The sequence below is a fragment of the Sander vitreus genome, chromosome 11 (assembly GCF_031162955.1).
Source record: "Sander vitreus isolate 19-12246 chromosome 11, sanVit1, whole genome shotgun sequence".
NCBI lineage: Eukaryota > Metazoa > Chordata > Actinopteri > Perciformes > Percidae > Sander > Sander vitreus.
Genome location: NC_135865.1, coordinates 2351101 through 2367285, shown reverse-complemented (window position 1 = coordinate 2367285; position 16185 = coordinate 2351101). Strand labels below are relative to the sequence as shown.

Here is a 16185-nt window from a genome sequence, read left to right as displayed (position 1 = left end):
TGGCAAAATGTGCAATATATTTATTTTTAGGGAAAACATGTGGAACATGTACGGAAATTATGATGAGTTTCCATTCATAACATAGCACTTGTTCATCACTTCAGCCAGCCAGGTTATTTGTAACTGACTAAGCAACAGGACTACTGGAATGGAATATTTTACAGGTTCTACCTTGGACATAACAATTATATCAGAGGATCAGAGAACTTTTGAAAGACTCGACTGAAAATGAAAAAATGAAAAATGTAATTTTCTTCCTCAGGACCGGAAAGTGATAATTCAAACCCATCCATTAATCTTTAAAAGCCCCTTTAAAAAATGATATGTAAGGTTAATGGCAACCCTGAGATGAGAACTATTAGTATGTTAAAATTAAAAAAAAAACTCCTACTGTGATAACTGTTCCCTTTTGTCTGGAGAATGTGTCCCTTGTTTGTTAGCATGGCAGTGGATGACAGAGGTATGTAAATATGACAGTGGGGTGGTGGGAACAGACTTACACTCTACTCTCTTCTCCAACATGGCAAGACGGTTGGTGACCTCGGTCTTCAGCTCGTTGATCTTGAACGCCCTGCAGACATGGGCGCAGATGGGAGAGACAGAGAAGAATAAATGAGTTGAGAAAGAGTAGGGATCTGTAACAGAGACTTTGCCTCCATGGCTTTTCTGCTGCAGGTGGATAATTAAAGCTGCATTTAATAAAGTACTAACTGCTTAATATAATACTTCCATCCATCCCTGCACTGCTCTAAGGTAGCGTTTGCATTTTAACCTGTATATTGAACATATCTGCAAAACCTACAAACCAAACATACTGTAATATACAACAGAACTGCAGTGGTTGGTAGATGAATTCATTATAGTCTATCAGCTGAAAGTCAACAACTAACTGTTTTAGGTCATTTATGAAATAGAAGTTAAAAGTATTTGTAGGTTCCAGGATATCCAATCTATATCTCAAACTGAATTCCTTCTGTTGTTGTTTTTATTGTTGTTCACGTACAATAATAAATTGGAAAAAAAGAAAGAATCAGTTGATTAGTCAATAATAGGGATGTAACAATGCATGTGAATCGGTTAAAAATCAATATAAATGTGTGAAGATTACAACTGGTTGAGATAAAAATAAATAAAATTGTTATGTAATCTACCATTGATTTCATTTGTTTGACTTCAGATGTCAATACGTCTGAAGTATTTGAAGAGATTTTTTTCTATGTATTTATGATTTGCTTTTAAAATCTTTTATTATTAATTCTGTATTTCATTTTTTGTTATTTAGGATAAAATACAATCTCAGTGTCACTTTTGATAAGAGGAAACATCTGTTGTTTCGCACAGTTTATAGAAATTAAGGAATATTTTTTTTTTCAACACTGCAGTCAATCTGTGGCTGCCCTGTATTTGACACACAATTAGCAACAGCAGTCTAATGTCCCACTGCATTGTTCCCTTTGCACCAGTGGACTCCTGTGTCCTGTCCTGTGCACATCTGCCCCTACAGTATGCACAGTCTCACTCTGAGATACACCCAGTAAAACTCCCCATACATGATGCGTGATTGGAGAAAAGCAAACATGACACGAGAGCTGAAGCAGAGGAGGAGCAGTGAAATGATGTCTGGAGTCAGTGGGGAAGATTAGTGAGAAGTGAAACGACAAAGCCAGAGGCAGAGCAGAATGAATTGATTAAAAAAGGACAGCAGCACCACAAAAAAAAGTTGCATAAATTAAAAGGTACATTATCGTCAAGCTACAAAACATGGTTGTTTTAGGTCTGTCTTAGGTTTTGGAGATCCGAGATTTTCACTCATAATAATTAATTAATTAGCAACCTGATTAAAAGACTAATACATCCAAAAGAGAGTAACAGAAGCTAGACATTTACAGTAATGAATATATTCATGTATATATACAAAACTGAGAAAATATGCACATGTAATATCTGCTGCAGTTAGCAGCAACTATTGTGAAGATTTAACAGTTTTTAGCAGAGTTAACAGAGACAATCTGCTACCGTGTGAACATATTCAGCCAGCTGCTTACCTTGAAAACTGCTCTGCTACTTGCGTCAGTACATTCTGAAAGAGTTCCTCTTTATCTGAGGGGAGAGCAAGCGTAGAGCTGTGTTACATATACACCCACCCACCCACCCGCACACACACGCACATGCACACACACACACACACACACACACACACACACACACACACACACACACACACACACACACACACACACACAGTCTAGGGTAAACAGCTTGAATCCACTAAGGCAGAATATGTAATTATAAATACAACAGCTAGAAGTATTGTGCATCAAGAGTCCTGTTAAATACACACACACACTCTCTCTCACACACACACACACACACACACACACACACACACACACACACACACACAAATTCTTACAGAGATTACGTAAGTCAATCAGAGAGCTTCAGATTGCCAAAGCAACAGATGGCAGAGCCAGAAGAGTGAGAAGAGAAAAGATGCCTCTTCCCTCTGGTCTCACCATCAGTAACCAACAGAACCGGCTGACAGCTTGATGTGTTAACAAGCCACTTCTGATTCCTCTTCCCATACACTGGCCCTGTTCACACCTGGCATTCCCATGCGTCGGGGGTTCTTCGATCACAAGTGGACAGCTCTAAGTACGTCAGTTCACACCTACCATTAGAAATCGTCTCAACAGAACACTTGCGATCGGATCTCACATCCCCGCTCTTTGTGATAACAGAATGTACAGACAAACAAAGCCCTGCTATTGGATTAAAGTTGTACTGTTGTGGGCAAAGTTCAACACCACGGGCCAATAACTAACAGCTCTGAGAAATTGTAAAAAAAAAAAAAAAAATATTGACAGCCAGAAGTTTGTACATCGTGTCACTCACATTCCATGTTTCACACAAGGGTCACAGGTCAGTGCTGATTGTTCAAAAATTCCTCTCTGTGATTAATTACGTCGGTTCAGCTAGAGTGACTAAGCAGACTGGATCGCCACTCTCAGACAACACATATAACATGCTAAATTATTTCAGTTAACAAGCTTGTTTGAAATTGTCCCAAAAATAACATGTTTAATGAGTATTACTGGTCAATATTAGGATGTTCTAACGTTATCTGAGTGGGGTTTGAGCCTAGTAGGTAGACGCTGACTTAGTCTCACAGCACCGTGGAGTAAGGTCTTGCTTCACCACAGATATTTTCTGGGATAGGAGAAATAAACACTCAGGGTTGTTCACATTTCTTTAAACCAATCACAGTCATGTTGGATCTGCGCTTAGCTTCAGACGCAGTAACGGTGGATCTGCGAATTAGTCTCAGGAAGGACTATTAGTCTCTCTGTGTGTGTGTGTGTGTGTGTGTGTGTGTGTGTTTGCGTGCGTGCGTGTGTGTTTGTGTAGCAGCCCCCCAGGAACAGCGCTCAGCCTTTCCGCCAATTTCTTCCAGTGGCCACTCGCAGTATTGCAACGGAAAATCCCTCTGCGACCTATAAAAGATTTCCTCCATAGGCCACTATTGTAAAATTGCTGCCAGGACACCTCGAAAAAACAAGGCCACAAGGGTGGGGGAAGGGGGAGGGGGCAGCGGGAGAAACACTACTGCGCATAATCCGTGGGCCACATTTCATGGAAGTAATAAAAAAAAAAAAAAAACTTTTTGGGCGGATGCGCCACTTAGCAACTCCAGGAATGAACGGGGCTCTGCCGTGAATGTTGTATCCAGGTCTTATAATACATCCATGGTGTGTAGTCCCTGAAACTCACCAGCAAGCTGTCCTCCAGTCATAGGCACCACTCGGTACAGTGACCTGCAACACAACAGGACACGCACGGGTTAGTTTGAGAGCAGAGGGGGCATGAAGCTGAAATCAATTTTACAAGGAGGTTTACGCTCAAATGGTGTTTGTCAAATAAAAAATTCTTTTCAGATTTTACCCTGAGATAAGATGTACTGTACACACACTACTACACACTCACACACAGACCTATAAAAGTGTTGTCCCTTATCAGTGTGCCTGTGTGTAAGTGCACGTGTCTTTAACCTTGAGACTGAAGCGTATCAAGTGTTTTGTCTAACGAGACCAGGGCAATTCTCATCATTTACGTTAAAGGGCCATCCTGTTACATCCCATTGACAGGTTTCAGATTGCATGTTTTGAGTTAACACTGGGAGAAATTGCTGGACAGTCCACCTTCGTGCTCTGGTTGAAAATTTGGATAACACTGGACTGCTGTAGCCTCTGTTTCTGCAGGTCATTGTGACCTGCAGAAAATGAAACAGTGTCATCTTTGGATACGATACATGAATCAAAGGTGCAGTTACTGCCTTAAAACTTAAAGATTTCAATGGACAAAAACACACCTGTTTTACAATGAAGGACTAAACGTGCTGTTGTTGTCCTCTCCTGTGGTAAACATGATCATGTCATGTGCTGTTTATTGAAGTAGCTTCTAGAGATGATTCATGATCTCTAGATGCTAAACATTGCACTTAAAAAAAAAATGAATGTAGCCCACACTATCAACACTTTATATTTGAAAATGAATGCTACGGTATGTTTGACGCACAGACGTCTGTCGTTAACCTCTCCAGTTCTGGTATCTTATTCCGGCATGCAAGTTGTTTTAGAACGTGAGAAATTGATCAGCATAACATGCGTCAGCCACCTGGTGCAACAACTGTTCTTAGTCTAACATATTAGCTAAGCTGCTAAAGGCTTACAATGAAAACAAGTTATGTTATATTATGTTACTGTTAGTTATTTTATGTCATGTTACTTTATGTGATGTTACTGTATGTTAAATCATGTTAGTGTATGTTATATTATGTTACTGTATTTTATTACATGGCTCGGTTGATTACTTGATTCTGATTGGTCAATCACAGCATTTCACGGTCTGTTATTGTTTACAGTTGCTTAGTATAACCGACTGTTGCCATGGTAGGAGTCTGATCATAGACTCTGGCTGCCTATTTTTAAATCAATATTTGTGCTCATATGAAGCTCACAGCGCTGATCAGCGAGAAAGGGAGAGAGAGTGGAGGAAACGGGGTTCGCTAACAGCGCTAATGGCAACAGTGTTAGTTATAGGGTTGGGTACCGAAACCCAGTTCAAATTTGGGTTCCACTTAATGTGTCGACCGAAATTTTTTCCCTCTGTCGCTCCGAAACGGACGTTAAAACATCACCCTTTCTCTGTAGTCTACCGTTAGCTAGCTACCGTAAATGTAGGCTACTTTTAAAATGCCATATTTTCCCTCTGGGCTCACCAAAACGGATGTAAAATACTATACTAAGTACTTTAAAACTAAAAAATAATTTTCCATTTTTTTATGGAGACTCCTATAAAAGAGTCTTTCTTTGATGTCATTTTTCAGTTTTTCAAGAATCGGTTTAGGAATCGGAATAGTTTTAAAAGTATCGGTTCAGCATCGGAATGGTAAAAATCCAAAGATAACCAACCCTAGTTAGTTAGCTCCATAGTAAGCTCCCTCACCTGGGAGACCTGGCTTCCCCCGGAGAGCCGTGCTCAATGGTAAAGTTAACAGTCCCAACCGGGAAGCAGGCCTTATCAGCAGGTAACCTCTGTATGAGTAGCCGGGTAATAATGTAGAGCGAGCCGAGTCGTTATTGTGAATTAAACCTGCATCACCCTGTCTGGGTTCTGTTTCGCATAATGAAGGGCTCGCTCTACATTATCCCTTACTTATGTCATGTTACCGTATGTTATATTACGTTACTGTATGGTATGTTATGTTATATTATGTTACTATTGTTATGTTAGGATGGCAAGAACGGAGTGTAGAAAGGAGAGCTCAGCACCACACGTCTTGTATTCCACTCTGTAACTTTTAATAATCCTTTAACCCTATTACAGAATACTATCCATATCTGTCCACTAAGCGGCAGTGACGTAACACAACACAACTCTAATAACACTATTTCATCCTTTCTGTGTACTCTACTGTACTGTACAGTCAAATAACTATCTTTTGTTTTACTTCACATTCTTACATTTCCTCTCAATTCCTTTTGTTAGATTATCAAATCTTATCAGATCTATCAAATCTCAAAAGTCATTTACTATTAGCTTCTTTCAACTTAAGCAAACAACCGATATAACATTTTCAACAGAAGAGACTTTTCCTAATGTTTTTCCTGTTCAGCTGATTATTACTGTAACTCAACTTTTTATGGATTCTATTTAGCTAAACTAGTATCCAATATCAGTCTTTCAGGTATCTCGGAGGGTTTCTCTCTCCAGCTGGTTTACATCTTTCACCCTGACAACTCTGTGGCTGAGAATGAAAAAAAAAAAAGATGTAGCAGCTAATGTCGCGTCACCACAGCTCACAAGCGAGCTGGCGATGATTCGTTCACGGGCCTCACCATCAGTTCAGCTCTTACCATTGGGGCCTCCCACGGGCCATTCCTCCTTTCATGGGGGGCCTGGCGACGGAGAGGGCCGAAATAGGATGTCACTGCTTTCTAGCTGACGCTCTCCGGCTGCCAGCTCGTCTCCTAACAGTTTTACAGCGAGTGGCGGAGCAACTGTGTGTTAACAGTATGGATGGACAGGACACTGAGACTGGGCTATTCTCTACAGCGCTGCAGCGTTCCTTCTCCATGTGTGGGCATCAAGGAGGTGAATCTGTCCTCTCAGCAGGAGGTAGTTTCCCTCTCAGAAAAAAAAATGGCCGGGGATGGTGTGTTCGGTAGGGCCCTGTGCAAAAAGCGCCTCACACGATGGCTTTGTGAGTGCATCTCTGCAGTCTCCGTCAGGCTGGAAGAGACTCTCCCACTGTGATCTGCACACACCTCACACGCAGTGTGGCGGTGTTGGCGGCAGAAGTAGGCAGGCTACGGCGACTGGCCTTTAGTCGGCCAGGATCAGTGTGGTTGCGTCGGTGTTATGTCGGGACAGGGCGCTTATACATCAGGCTCCACCCACTGTACCCATGGAGACTCCTATGCCGTCGCTAAAGAGGGTGTAGGATGTGAGACAGCCTTTTATGCTGTGCTGATGCACGGTTCGCAAAATGCCGAATCCCACAGGGCCACGCCAAGACCCGCCCTACGAAGCAGCTCGATTGGTTGGGGTTAGGCATTTGACCTCGAGGGAATAAGGTTAGGATAGCCAATTGGCTGTCAGGGGATAGGACCTGTACAAATGGGGTTACGTTAACTTGCGTAAGCATGGACACCTGGCCAATAAATGCTATTTAAGGGCAGGTCTTGGCCATAGTGGGATTCGTAATATCGCGCACGGTTTTAGGTAGGCCCATCCTGATTGGCCGGCTACATTTATGAAAAGTTCAGTGGGTGAACGCATGCTCGGGATTGGAGAGGAGTATTACCCATAAAGTTCAGTAAAGGGCTCCGCCTGTGCTTATAGAACTAAACAGCATAACCTTTGTTTGCAGATGTGTCAACTGCAGCGTCTGGGCAAGAACGAAACGAGATGAATGAGGACAGAAACGTTAACATAAATATTCCCAAGGAAGACCCGTTCAAATTTTTTCACCTCACCATCAACGGAAATGTTCAGTTTAACGTGAATTATAACACTAGAAATGCTACAGAGTTTGCGTTGCTATGGACGCAGTGTTCCAACTGTAGCGACAACACGGACAATAAAATTGTTTTTAAATCAATATTTTGAGTCAAATTGTTTATTTATTTGGTAAGTAGCCGTGTAATAAGCCGAAAAATGTAGAGAGAGACAGTCATTATAGCGAATACAACCCCTTACAAGCCTCTTGCATCACCCTGTCGGGGTTGTATTCGCTATAATGACCGGCTCGCTCTACATTATCCCCTATGTTATGTCACGTTACTGTATGTTATATTAAGTAGCTGTGTGCCATGTTATATGATGTTGCTGTATGTTATGTTATAATATATTTATGTTCCTGTATGTTATGTTACTGTAGGCTATGTAATGCTATGTTACTGTATGACATGTTATGTTTTTGTAGGTTACTGTATGTTGTTATGTCACAGTATGGAATGTTATGTTGCTTATTTTATATATATATATATATATATATATATATATAGAGAGAGAGAGAGAGAGAGAGAGAGAGAAATATGTATATATTCTGTACTGCTAAATCTTACAAATTTCATTTTAATCTGATATCAGATTTAATTGGCATGACAAGCAGAAAACTATACTTTTGAAATGTATATCACATTTTAAATGACCCAATTAATGTTCTGATTACTCAAGGTGTATCCAAAGCTCTTTCATGACATCACTTAGTTGCAAGATGATGAGGGTGTAGTGTAAATTAATTTGCTTTAGAAGGAGAACCAGGCCTGTCTTTATAGAAATAAGCTGCTCTTACGTCAAAATAATACTTTCTGTCTTAACAGAGTCATTATTTTTTGGGTTACTTATTGCAAAACTATTACTTATTTAATATAGGCTATCACATATTGTTTATTCAATTTAAAATCCTACTACTAAAACATGATGTATTTATCTTACTGTCCAGTGTGGGTCTACATTAGTGCCTCTGCTGCTCTGCAAATACATCAGCTAACTGTGACAAGCTGCACTTCTCAAAGTTAAGCGCATGGTAAATGTTTAGTGTTAAATGGTATTTGTAGACATGTGGCGTCTTCCCCAGGACTTGCACATTCTGTATCTTCTGTGAAACTGTTAGAAACATGCAGGAGAATCAAAGTTTCTATTCCTGGTTCTCTGCTCTATCTTGCTTTTGACACTGCTAACAGTGGTATCAGACTTATATAAATACACTCATCCATAAAACACTAGCAGGAAATCAGATATGAGCACATTGCCAGGAATTCTCTCTGTGGGAAACTTACATGAGCTAAATCTTTTTGAGAATACAGTTTGTTGATCGCTGAATTCGAGGAAAAAAACATTTGCATGAGCAGCAATGAAAAGTGGTAGGAATGAACTTTCCTGTTCACATCCTTGAAAGTAAGTACTCAGGAGGAAGCATTCCTAAAAGCACAATGCAGAGAATTACTGGAATTGTTGGGTCTTTCTAAATTATAGAGTGTGGTCTAGACCTACTCTATCTGTAAAGTGTTTCGAGATAACTCTTGTTATGATTTGATACTAATAATAAAATTGAATTGAACTGAATTGAATTGTGCTCAACAGTGAGCGCCCACTTTTTGAACGGCTGTGGTTCCGGAAGTGACTCTATTGACATTTCATTACATTCTTATATAAAGACTTCTAAGCCTTGGACCAAGCCAACCAGCTTTGAGATGAATCTGCCCTTAAAACATTTGATTTCATATAGACTTCTGTATGCAGGAGCATAAACCATCATTACACAATCTCCTAGCTCGTGGTCAGTCTACCTTGGATGGTTTTTTACAACATTATGGCTGATAATCAAAATCCTTATGGAGAAAAAGAATGGGATATTTTTTTTTTACTTCCGGAATCACACTGTTGAGCTCTATACAAAGAATGTAGACCTCCACCACAGGATAACTACTGGAAGGGATGGGCCAATCAAGTGTTGGCAGCATTAGTGCTTTACTGACTGGCTGGCTTTTTACCTCTGTTATTCTGATTTCTTGTGAATTAAAGGGCTCAGTTAAATAAGCTAATGCAAACCTACAAATCACATTTCATGACAGCTCATTGTAGCAATATGCTAACAGCCAAGAAGGAAGGCGCAGGGGACACTGGGATTTACAGTTAATCAGCGAAAGTCTTTCAATCAAACAGCCAGCTGTTGGACTGAACAAATGTTCTGTCGAACAATCAATTTATCAATAAAGACATCAGTGGGATGCAGGGTTTCCTATACCTCTCTGTGTTGTGTGGCATGGTGGGGTCAATGGACACCATGGCTCCGGATGAATCCAGCAGGGACAGATTAGTGTTTCTGCATGAAGACAAAACACACGGACATTTTACTGCAAGTCACATGTAAAGCAATCTTTTTTTCTACGTTTCTCTTAAAGCAACACTGGAGAACTTTTCCCGCTTCGGTCCCCCTACAGGTTGGAAGCGGAATTGTCCCATTATGTCTCAATCGAACTACAGATCCGTTACCCGATCTGGCAATCTTGCATAGTGCGGTTATAGCCGATAGAGGGCCGCAAAGCCAATGCAGAAGCGCCGTTCACCCTGTTACTAGTTGATGAACCACTGAAACCATTTTGGAAACATTATTTTAAGTTCCAAAAAGTTCTCTAGTGTTGCTCTACGTAATCTCCCCGTATACATACCATTTGTCTCATAAAATCTAAAAAGGATGGACATATTATTGGGCCTAATGCTGGCACTGCTAATGAGTAGAAGGGTGGTAAAGAAATTTAGTAGAACCAAAAGGTCCAGTTTCAATCTTCTGTGAGAGCAAAACATCCATCCACATGTGTCTTTAAGCAGATCACTGAGCAAGAAATGTTCAGAGAGCCAGGTAAGAGGGCAGGCGTGTGGAACACAAACACACCGACACATCACCATGAACTACAGGAGCTCAGAGGGTTCCCTACTGAAAATAATCCAGTTCCAGTCTAAATCGATTTTCATTTTTAACCATCGTCGTAAACCAATCAATCAATGTATCAAATCAATGTAACGCCCAGCTCTACTTGCAGTTGACTTTTGATGCTGGATGCTGGATACTAAACCCGCCTACATGCGGCCAGCGGTGGGTCTGAGTTGGCTCTGCCGTTGTTTTCCTGGGTTTGGAGCATCAAACACTTCCTTTCCTGCATTCTGGTGAATGTATATGCAACAATTTGTGCCTTTTTCTGCATCAATTTATGGTGTAAATGTCGTTATTTATGTAAAGGAAATTATTATTATTTAATTATTATCATAATTATGAATTACTCTCCTGTATTGTTAAAAACTTTCTGCATATTCAAAACATCACACGTGTTTCGGAATGTTTTTTTTTAGGAATCATGTACATCCCAACAACAAATCGAATAGAGAATGAAACCTTGATAAAGCTATTAGCCCCGAAGTTTAAATCTATATTAAATCACAAGAAATCACCTCTTTATTTTTCACATAAGGGACTAAGCTGCTCTTACAGGTCCCACGCTGTGTCTGTGCATGTGTGTACTTCTGAAAAGGAACATTCTCAGATCTGAATGACTGTATGATGTAAATATGGTAAGCACACACACCAACTACAATATATGCTGTAGAAATGTTTGAAACTAATTGCCAATGTAAAATAAATTACAAAAATGAAAGTAGATCGATATGACACCAGCACTGGTAAAAAGTACTGTTACCGGAGTTACTGTCTTTGAACTATACAACTAACATTGCTATTATTGCCAAATTATAGTAGCCTGACGTTCACCTCTCGAAAAATGTAACTAGTACTACCGCAGAACCATAAATCAAGCTTAATACAACATCATACATGTTTAGTGTGCCAGCATCAAAAGCAGTTTTCCCTTAACATTCTTTCACCTAGGTTTTCTTCTCTTCTTTTTATAGTCATAGGTAATATTTAATAATAAACTATTGCACTGTTCAATCCCCGCACTGTTCACTTTTGCACTACCACCATAGCACCTTATCATGGTCATTGCATCACATGGTCGGTCCATACAGTGTGTGTGTGTGTGTGTGTGTGTGTGTGTGTGTGTGTGTGTGTGTGTGTGTGTGTGTGTGACATTACATAGTGTGTTGTTGTCTTTGTAGATGCTGATCTGAAGTCAGTTTAATAGGATTTGGGTATACACAAATACATTGTTTCATTTAAACGATGGGTTTTAAATTTATAAATATTGTTATATTATATATTGTTAAATATGTCTACTTTACCCAACCCACGGTCAAAAAAAAATCATTCTGCGGAATCATACGGAAACCGTGGACCTGGCAACCCAGCAGAAGCCACAGCAACACAAACGTGCTCTGCAAGGTTAAAATGGTATGGTCCAATATAGTTGTGTCTGAAATCGTTGGGAAACATATACTTACAGGCAAGAAGGATATGTTGTAAGACCCCTAAAATGGTTATTTTAAACCTCTCTTGGGGAGTGGGTTGTCTTTCATATTTTTTTTTACCTCTTCTAAATATTGGTGGGGGGGGGACATATCCCCTGCATCCCCCCTGAAATCTACGCCTATGCTCCAGGCAAACACCATCATGTTCACCCTTTCTCTACCTGGGAATGTTGGTGTTGGCAGTGGAAGAAGTACTCCAAACGTTTTTTTCTGAAGTAAAACTATTAATAGTAAAACTATTAACACAGCACACTGAAAGTCCTGCATGTACATGTTTAGTTAAAGGCATTATCAGCACAATATACTTAAATTTACTCAACTCTGTTCAAGGTGGAGCCATAGATGGTGGAAGTAGGGGAGCACCCCATATTAACAGCTTCCCATTACAGAAATTGTCAGAAATGAAAAGCCCTCCTCCACACAGTTGCTAGTAGCCAAGGAGGACATGAAGGATAAAAAAAAATGATGGACTCTTCAGAAGAGGTCATTATCTTCACTCAAGTTTCTGCGCGTAAAACTCGCCAGACGACACCATTTTGTAAACGCAGCCACACTGAGAAATACAGAGAGTTTTGTGGAGCTTAATTACTCATTTGGCAATGGCTTAAATGTAACGGATGTTCATTATCATAAAATAGTTGTGCACTATAGCGTTAAATATGAATAGCTATTTACAGACTGTGCGGGCTAAAACACACAAGAAGCCGAATTCTTCTAATTTCCTACATGCTTACAATCGGGGAGGCAAACTCATTAAAATATGCAATAATTAAGATCAGTGTGTATGCTGGAATAGTGGCATTAGAATGTGCCAGAGGCCACCAAATTTGGACTTTTATGGCCAAACATTTTCTTTATGTAATGAGCAATAAAACAGGAAATATACTCGCATTATTCACAGAAAAAAACAAAAGCCTTTTCTTCCTTAGGTGGACCAAAAAATAAATCGACTGGTCTTTATTACTAATGGTATTGTAGCTGGTTATAACTGTAAACACAGAGATTTTTGACTTTTGATTCAATTGTTCTACATTTAAGGCTATACACGTAGTTAGTATGTGTTCCCGTGCAGTAAGTTTTAATATTGATGAGTTTGTATCAAGAGTGAGTGTAAAGAGACACAAACACTCCTCACCTCCAAAATAATTTCCTCACTCAGGCTTAAATAGTTTAAATACAGTTGTCTTCAGAGGACTGTGCATAAAAAGGCCCTGACACACCAACCCGATTAACGGCCGTCGGACAGTCTGGCGAGGTCGGTGACTCGAGTCTGTTCGGTGTGTTCGGTGCCGTCGTCAGTCGGAGGGGCCGTCGGCCTTCATTTTGGCCGATTTGACATGTTGAATCGGAAGGCGGGCAGTCGGACTCAATGACCAATCTGATTGGTGGAGTGCTAACCCGGAAATGACGAGCGGGATGAGCGCGACGAACGGCCTCTCAAAATCTGACGAAAATCTTTTAAACTGACCTTTGTTGATCTGAAATGAAGACAGATTCAGCAACTGCACGACCTATTTCTCTCTTCAAATGTTTTCAGAAACACATTTCGGTGAACTATTTTCGTAAAATACGAGATCGTATTCCGAACGAGCCGCCATTATGGCCAATCAGCTGCCGGTTCTCATTTTTTGGGCGATAATACAGATTAGCGCCGCCTGCTGTTATGGAGACGTATTACGTTTCGGTCACACGCAGAACGTACCCTCAAGTCGGCGTCACTTCGGTGTGTTCCGAGGCACTTTTTTTGACCAACTGATCGGTCCGACTGCCTTTTCTGCCAACGGTCGGCCGTCGGGTTGGTGTGTCAGAGCCTTTACCCTCAATCCCAGGAGGACTAACAAACACTAATGGGGACACAAATGAATAAAGATGAAATTCCTATTAGTGTTGCACTTATAAAAAGCATATAATGAATGCAAGAGTAAGCAAATGTCAGCGTCTTTCCAAAGCAGCTCCTAAACTGTACAGGATTTTTCTGTCATCATGCATTTCTAGAGCTATTAGAAGCTCAACTTGATCGGTCATATTGTGTTTCCAGATGTTTCTTTTTCAATTTTTCAGCTATGTTTGCAACTGTGGATGCCTTTAAAGACGCACCTTAAGATCCACTTTTATTCTCTGGCTTTTCATTGTGTGTCTTTTCTTTTATCTGATTTCATGGATTTTAATTTGTTTCAACATGTTTGTTTTTAAATCCCGTTATATATTTTCACCACATCTATGTATATATGTATATTTATGTGTTTTATGCTATATATACATATGTTTTTTTGTCATCTTTGTGAAGTATTTTGGTGCAAACCTTGTTTGCTTTTTAAAGTGCTATATAAATGAAATAAAGTTGAAAAGTTGCAACTATACCACTTTATCTCCCTGCTTGTAAATGAAGGATTATCCAGATTACACACCATTATAAATCATCACTAAACAGGAGTCATGCCTACCTGAACTCTAAAACAAACAGCATAGGAGTATCTGGCTGTAATCTGCACTAAAGATATGACTCAGGTAATAGCTACTGCGTGAAAACATTATTAAATATATAGCAGCACTGTAAACAGCAGGTACTAAATACTGTATTAATCACATGCATCGCTGGTGTCAGAGGGTATTACAGTAAATGTCAAGTCAAACAGGAACAGTGTTTTGTGTGTGTGTGTGTGTGTGTGTGTTACCTTGGCACACCCAGGGCTGTACAGAACAGCTCCTTAATGTCCCGCGGGGTGCAGAATCTACTGAACACCACCTGAGGGAGAACAACACACAATCCCACATGATAAGGGCAGGATTTATAAGCCATGACCACATTTAAATCCACACGAACCTGGGAAATTACAATGTTTTCACTCTGTTGTTAGAACACACATTACACACAGGCCTGAAATACGTACCTATACATGCACAAATAATGACTTAATAACCAGCTTCAAATTAGCTATCTATGTCTAAACTTATTTGTGCTTATTATTACACTGCATGCTAACCTACCAATGTTAGAATGCAACCTTAACATTACCGGTAGTGGTAACTAATGTATTATAATACATTATATATATAAAAATCCACAGAATTACATGATTATTTCTAGAATGGAAGACAGCAGATTTGACATGCTGCTACAATTTAACATGCACTTGTCGGTGCAGCATGAAGGGATTTTATTCTCCTTAATTGGAAATACCAATCAATCAATCAATCAATCACGCAATTAATCAACTAATCAATCAATCAATCAATCAATCAATCATCAAGCGTTTTTGCTTCTCTGCTGTTTTCTTTTCTAATTACACATAGAGCTAATCTCTAGTGTGTGTGTGTGTGTGTGTGTGTGTGTGTGTGTGTGTGTGTGTGTGTGTGTGTGCGTGTGTGTGTGTGTGTGTACATTGCCAGGTTAAAAAAAAACTAATAAAAAAAAAAAGCTGAGAGTAAATCATTTCAGTTTTAGTTTTTTACAGAAACTAAACAGACTTGACATTGACATTCCAGGAGATGGAGCTGTCCCGCACTTGCGTCACATGTGACACTAAAGTAGCTCGAAGATTAAACTAAAAATGAAAATGAAAATTCAAAACTATTATAACCTTGATGCCAGCTGCATGCTCGCCTCTTGCTCTCTGTTCAAACACAACTGACAAATGTGTGGTACATTACAAAAACACACAAAAAAACAACAACCACAAACAGCACAAAGCAGTGGAGTTGAAACTCTAGAGAACAGCAGGGAGAGGGGCAGGAAGCAGGGGACGCATGTTTGATCATTTATATCATCTATAATATGCCTTCTATGACATTTATAGTAGATTATCAGTGTGTTTTCTTGCAAGATTTGCTTGCAGCTCACAGAAAAAGTAGACAAGACACAAAATAATGGCTCCAGATGGGATTGGCTCACAGAGCTTTGCAGCACGGCACATGCTGTGTGAACAGCACAATTGCTTTAGGCCTCCTGCACACTGGCTGCGTGGCGTGAGCGTGGCGTTTCTGTTGCGTGTCAGCTGGGTGGCGGCTGCGTGGCGTTTTCTATGTCTTTACACACCAGAAACGTGTCTGACGCGGCTCTACTGCTGCTGCTAGCCTTGTCTGTACACATGTATGTTTCCCATTGATAAATGAAATAATAGCATGTGTACTTCATATTTAACATAAATATATACTGATTTCACAAAGACAACATCGGCAGTATTGACGGCAAAATAG

General features: G+C 40.0%; 1 protein-coding gene across 1 annotated transcript in view; it reads right to left on the bottom strand.

Moving 5' to 3' along the window:
* The window catches only part of pde9aa (phosphodiesterase 9aa), a 51729-nt gene that overhangs the window by 23461 nt on the left and 12083 nt on the right, over window positions 1–16185 (bottom strand). The window contains exons 2-6 of the mRNA XM_078262765.1: window positions 14664–14734; window positions 9815–9892; window positions 3772–3815; window positions 2046–2100; window positions 501–571 (exon numbers count right to left, since the gene is read on the bottom strand). Of these exons, the coding sequence (XP_078118891.1) occupies window positions 501–571; window positions 2046–2100; window positions 3772–3815; window positions 9815–9892; window positions 14664–14734 (319 nt within the window). The remainder of the gene's footprint in view (window positions 1–500; window positions 572–2045; window positions 2101–3771; window positions 3816–9814; window positions 9893–14663; window positions 14735–16185) is intronic.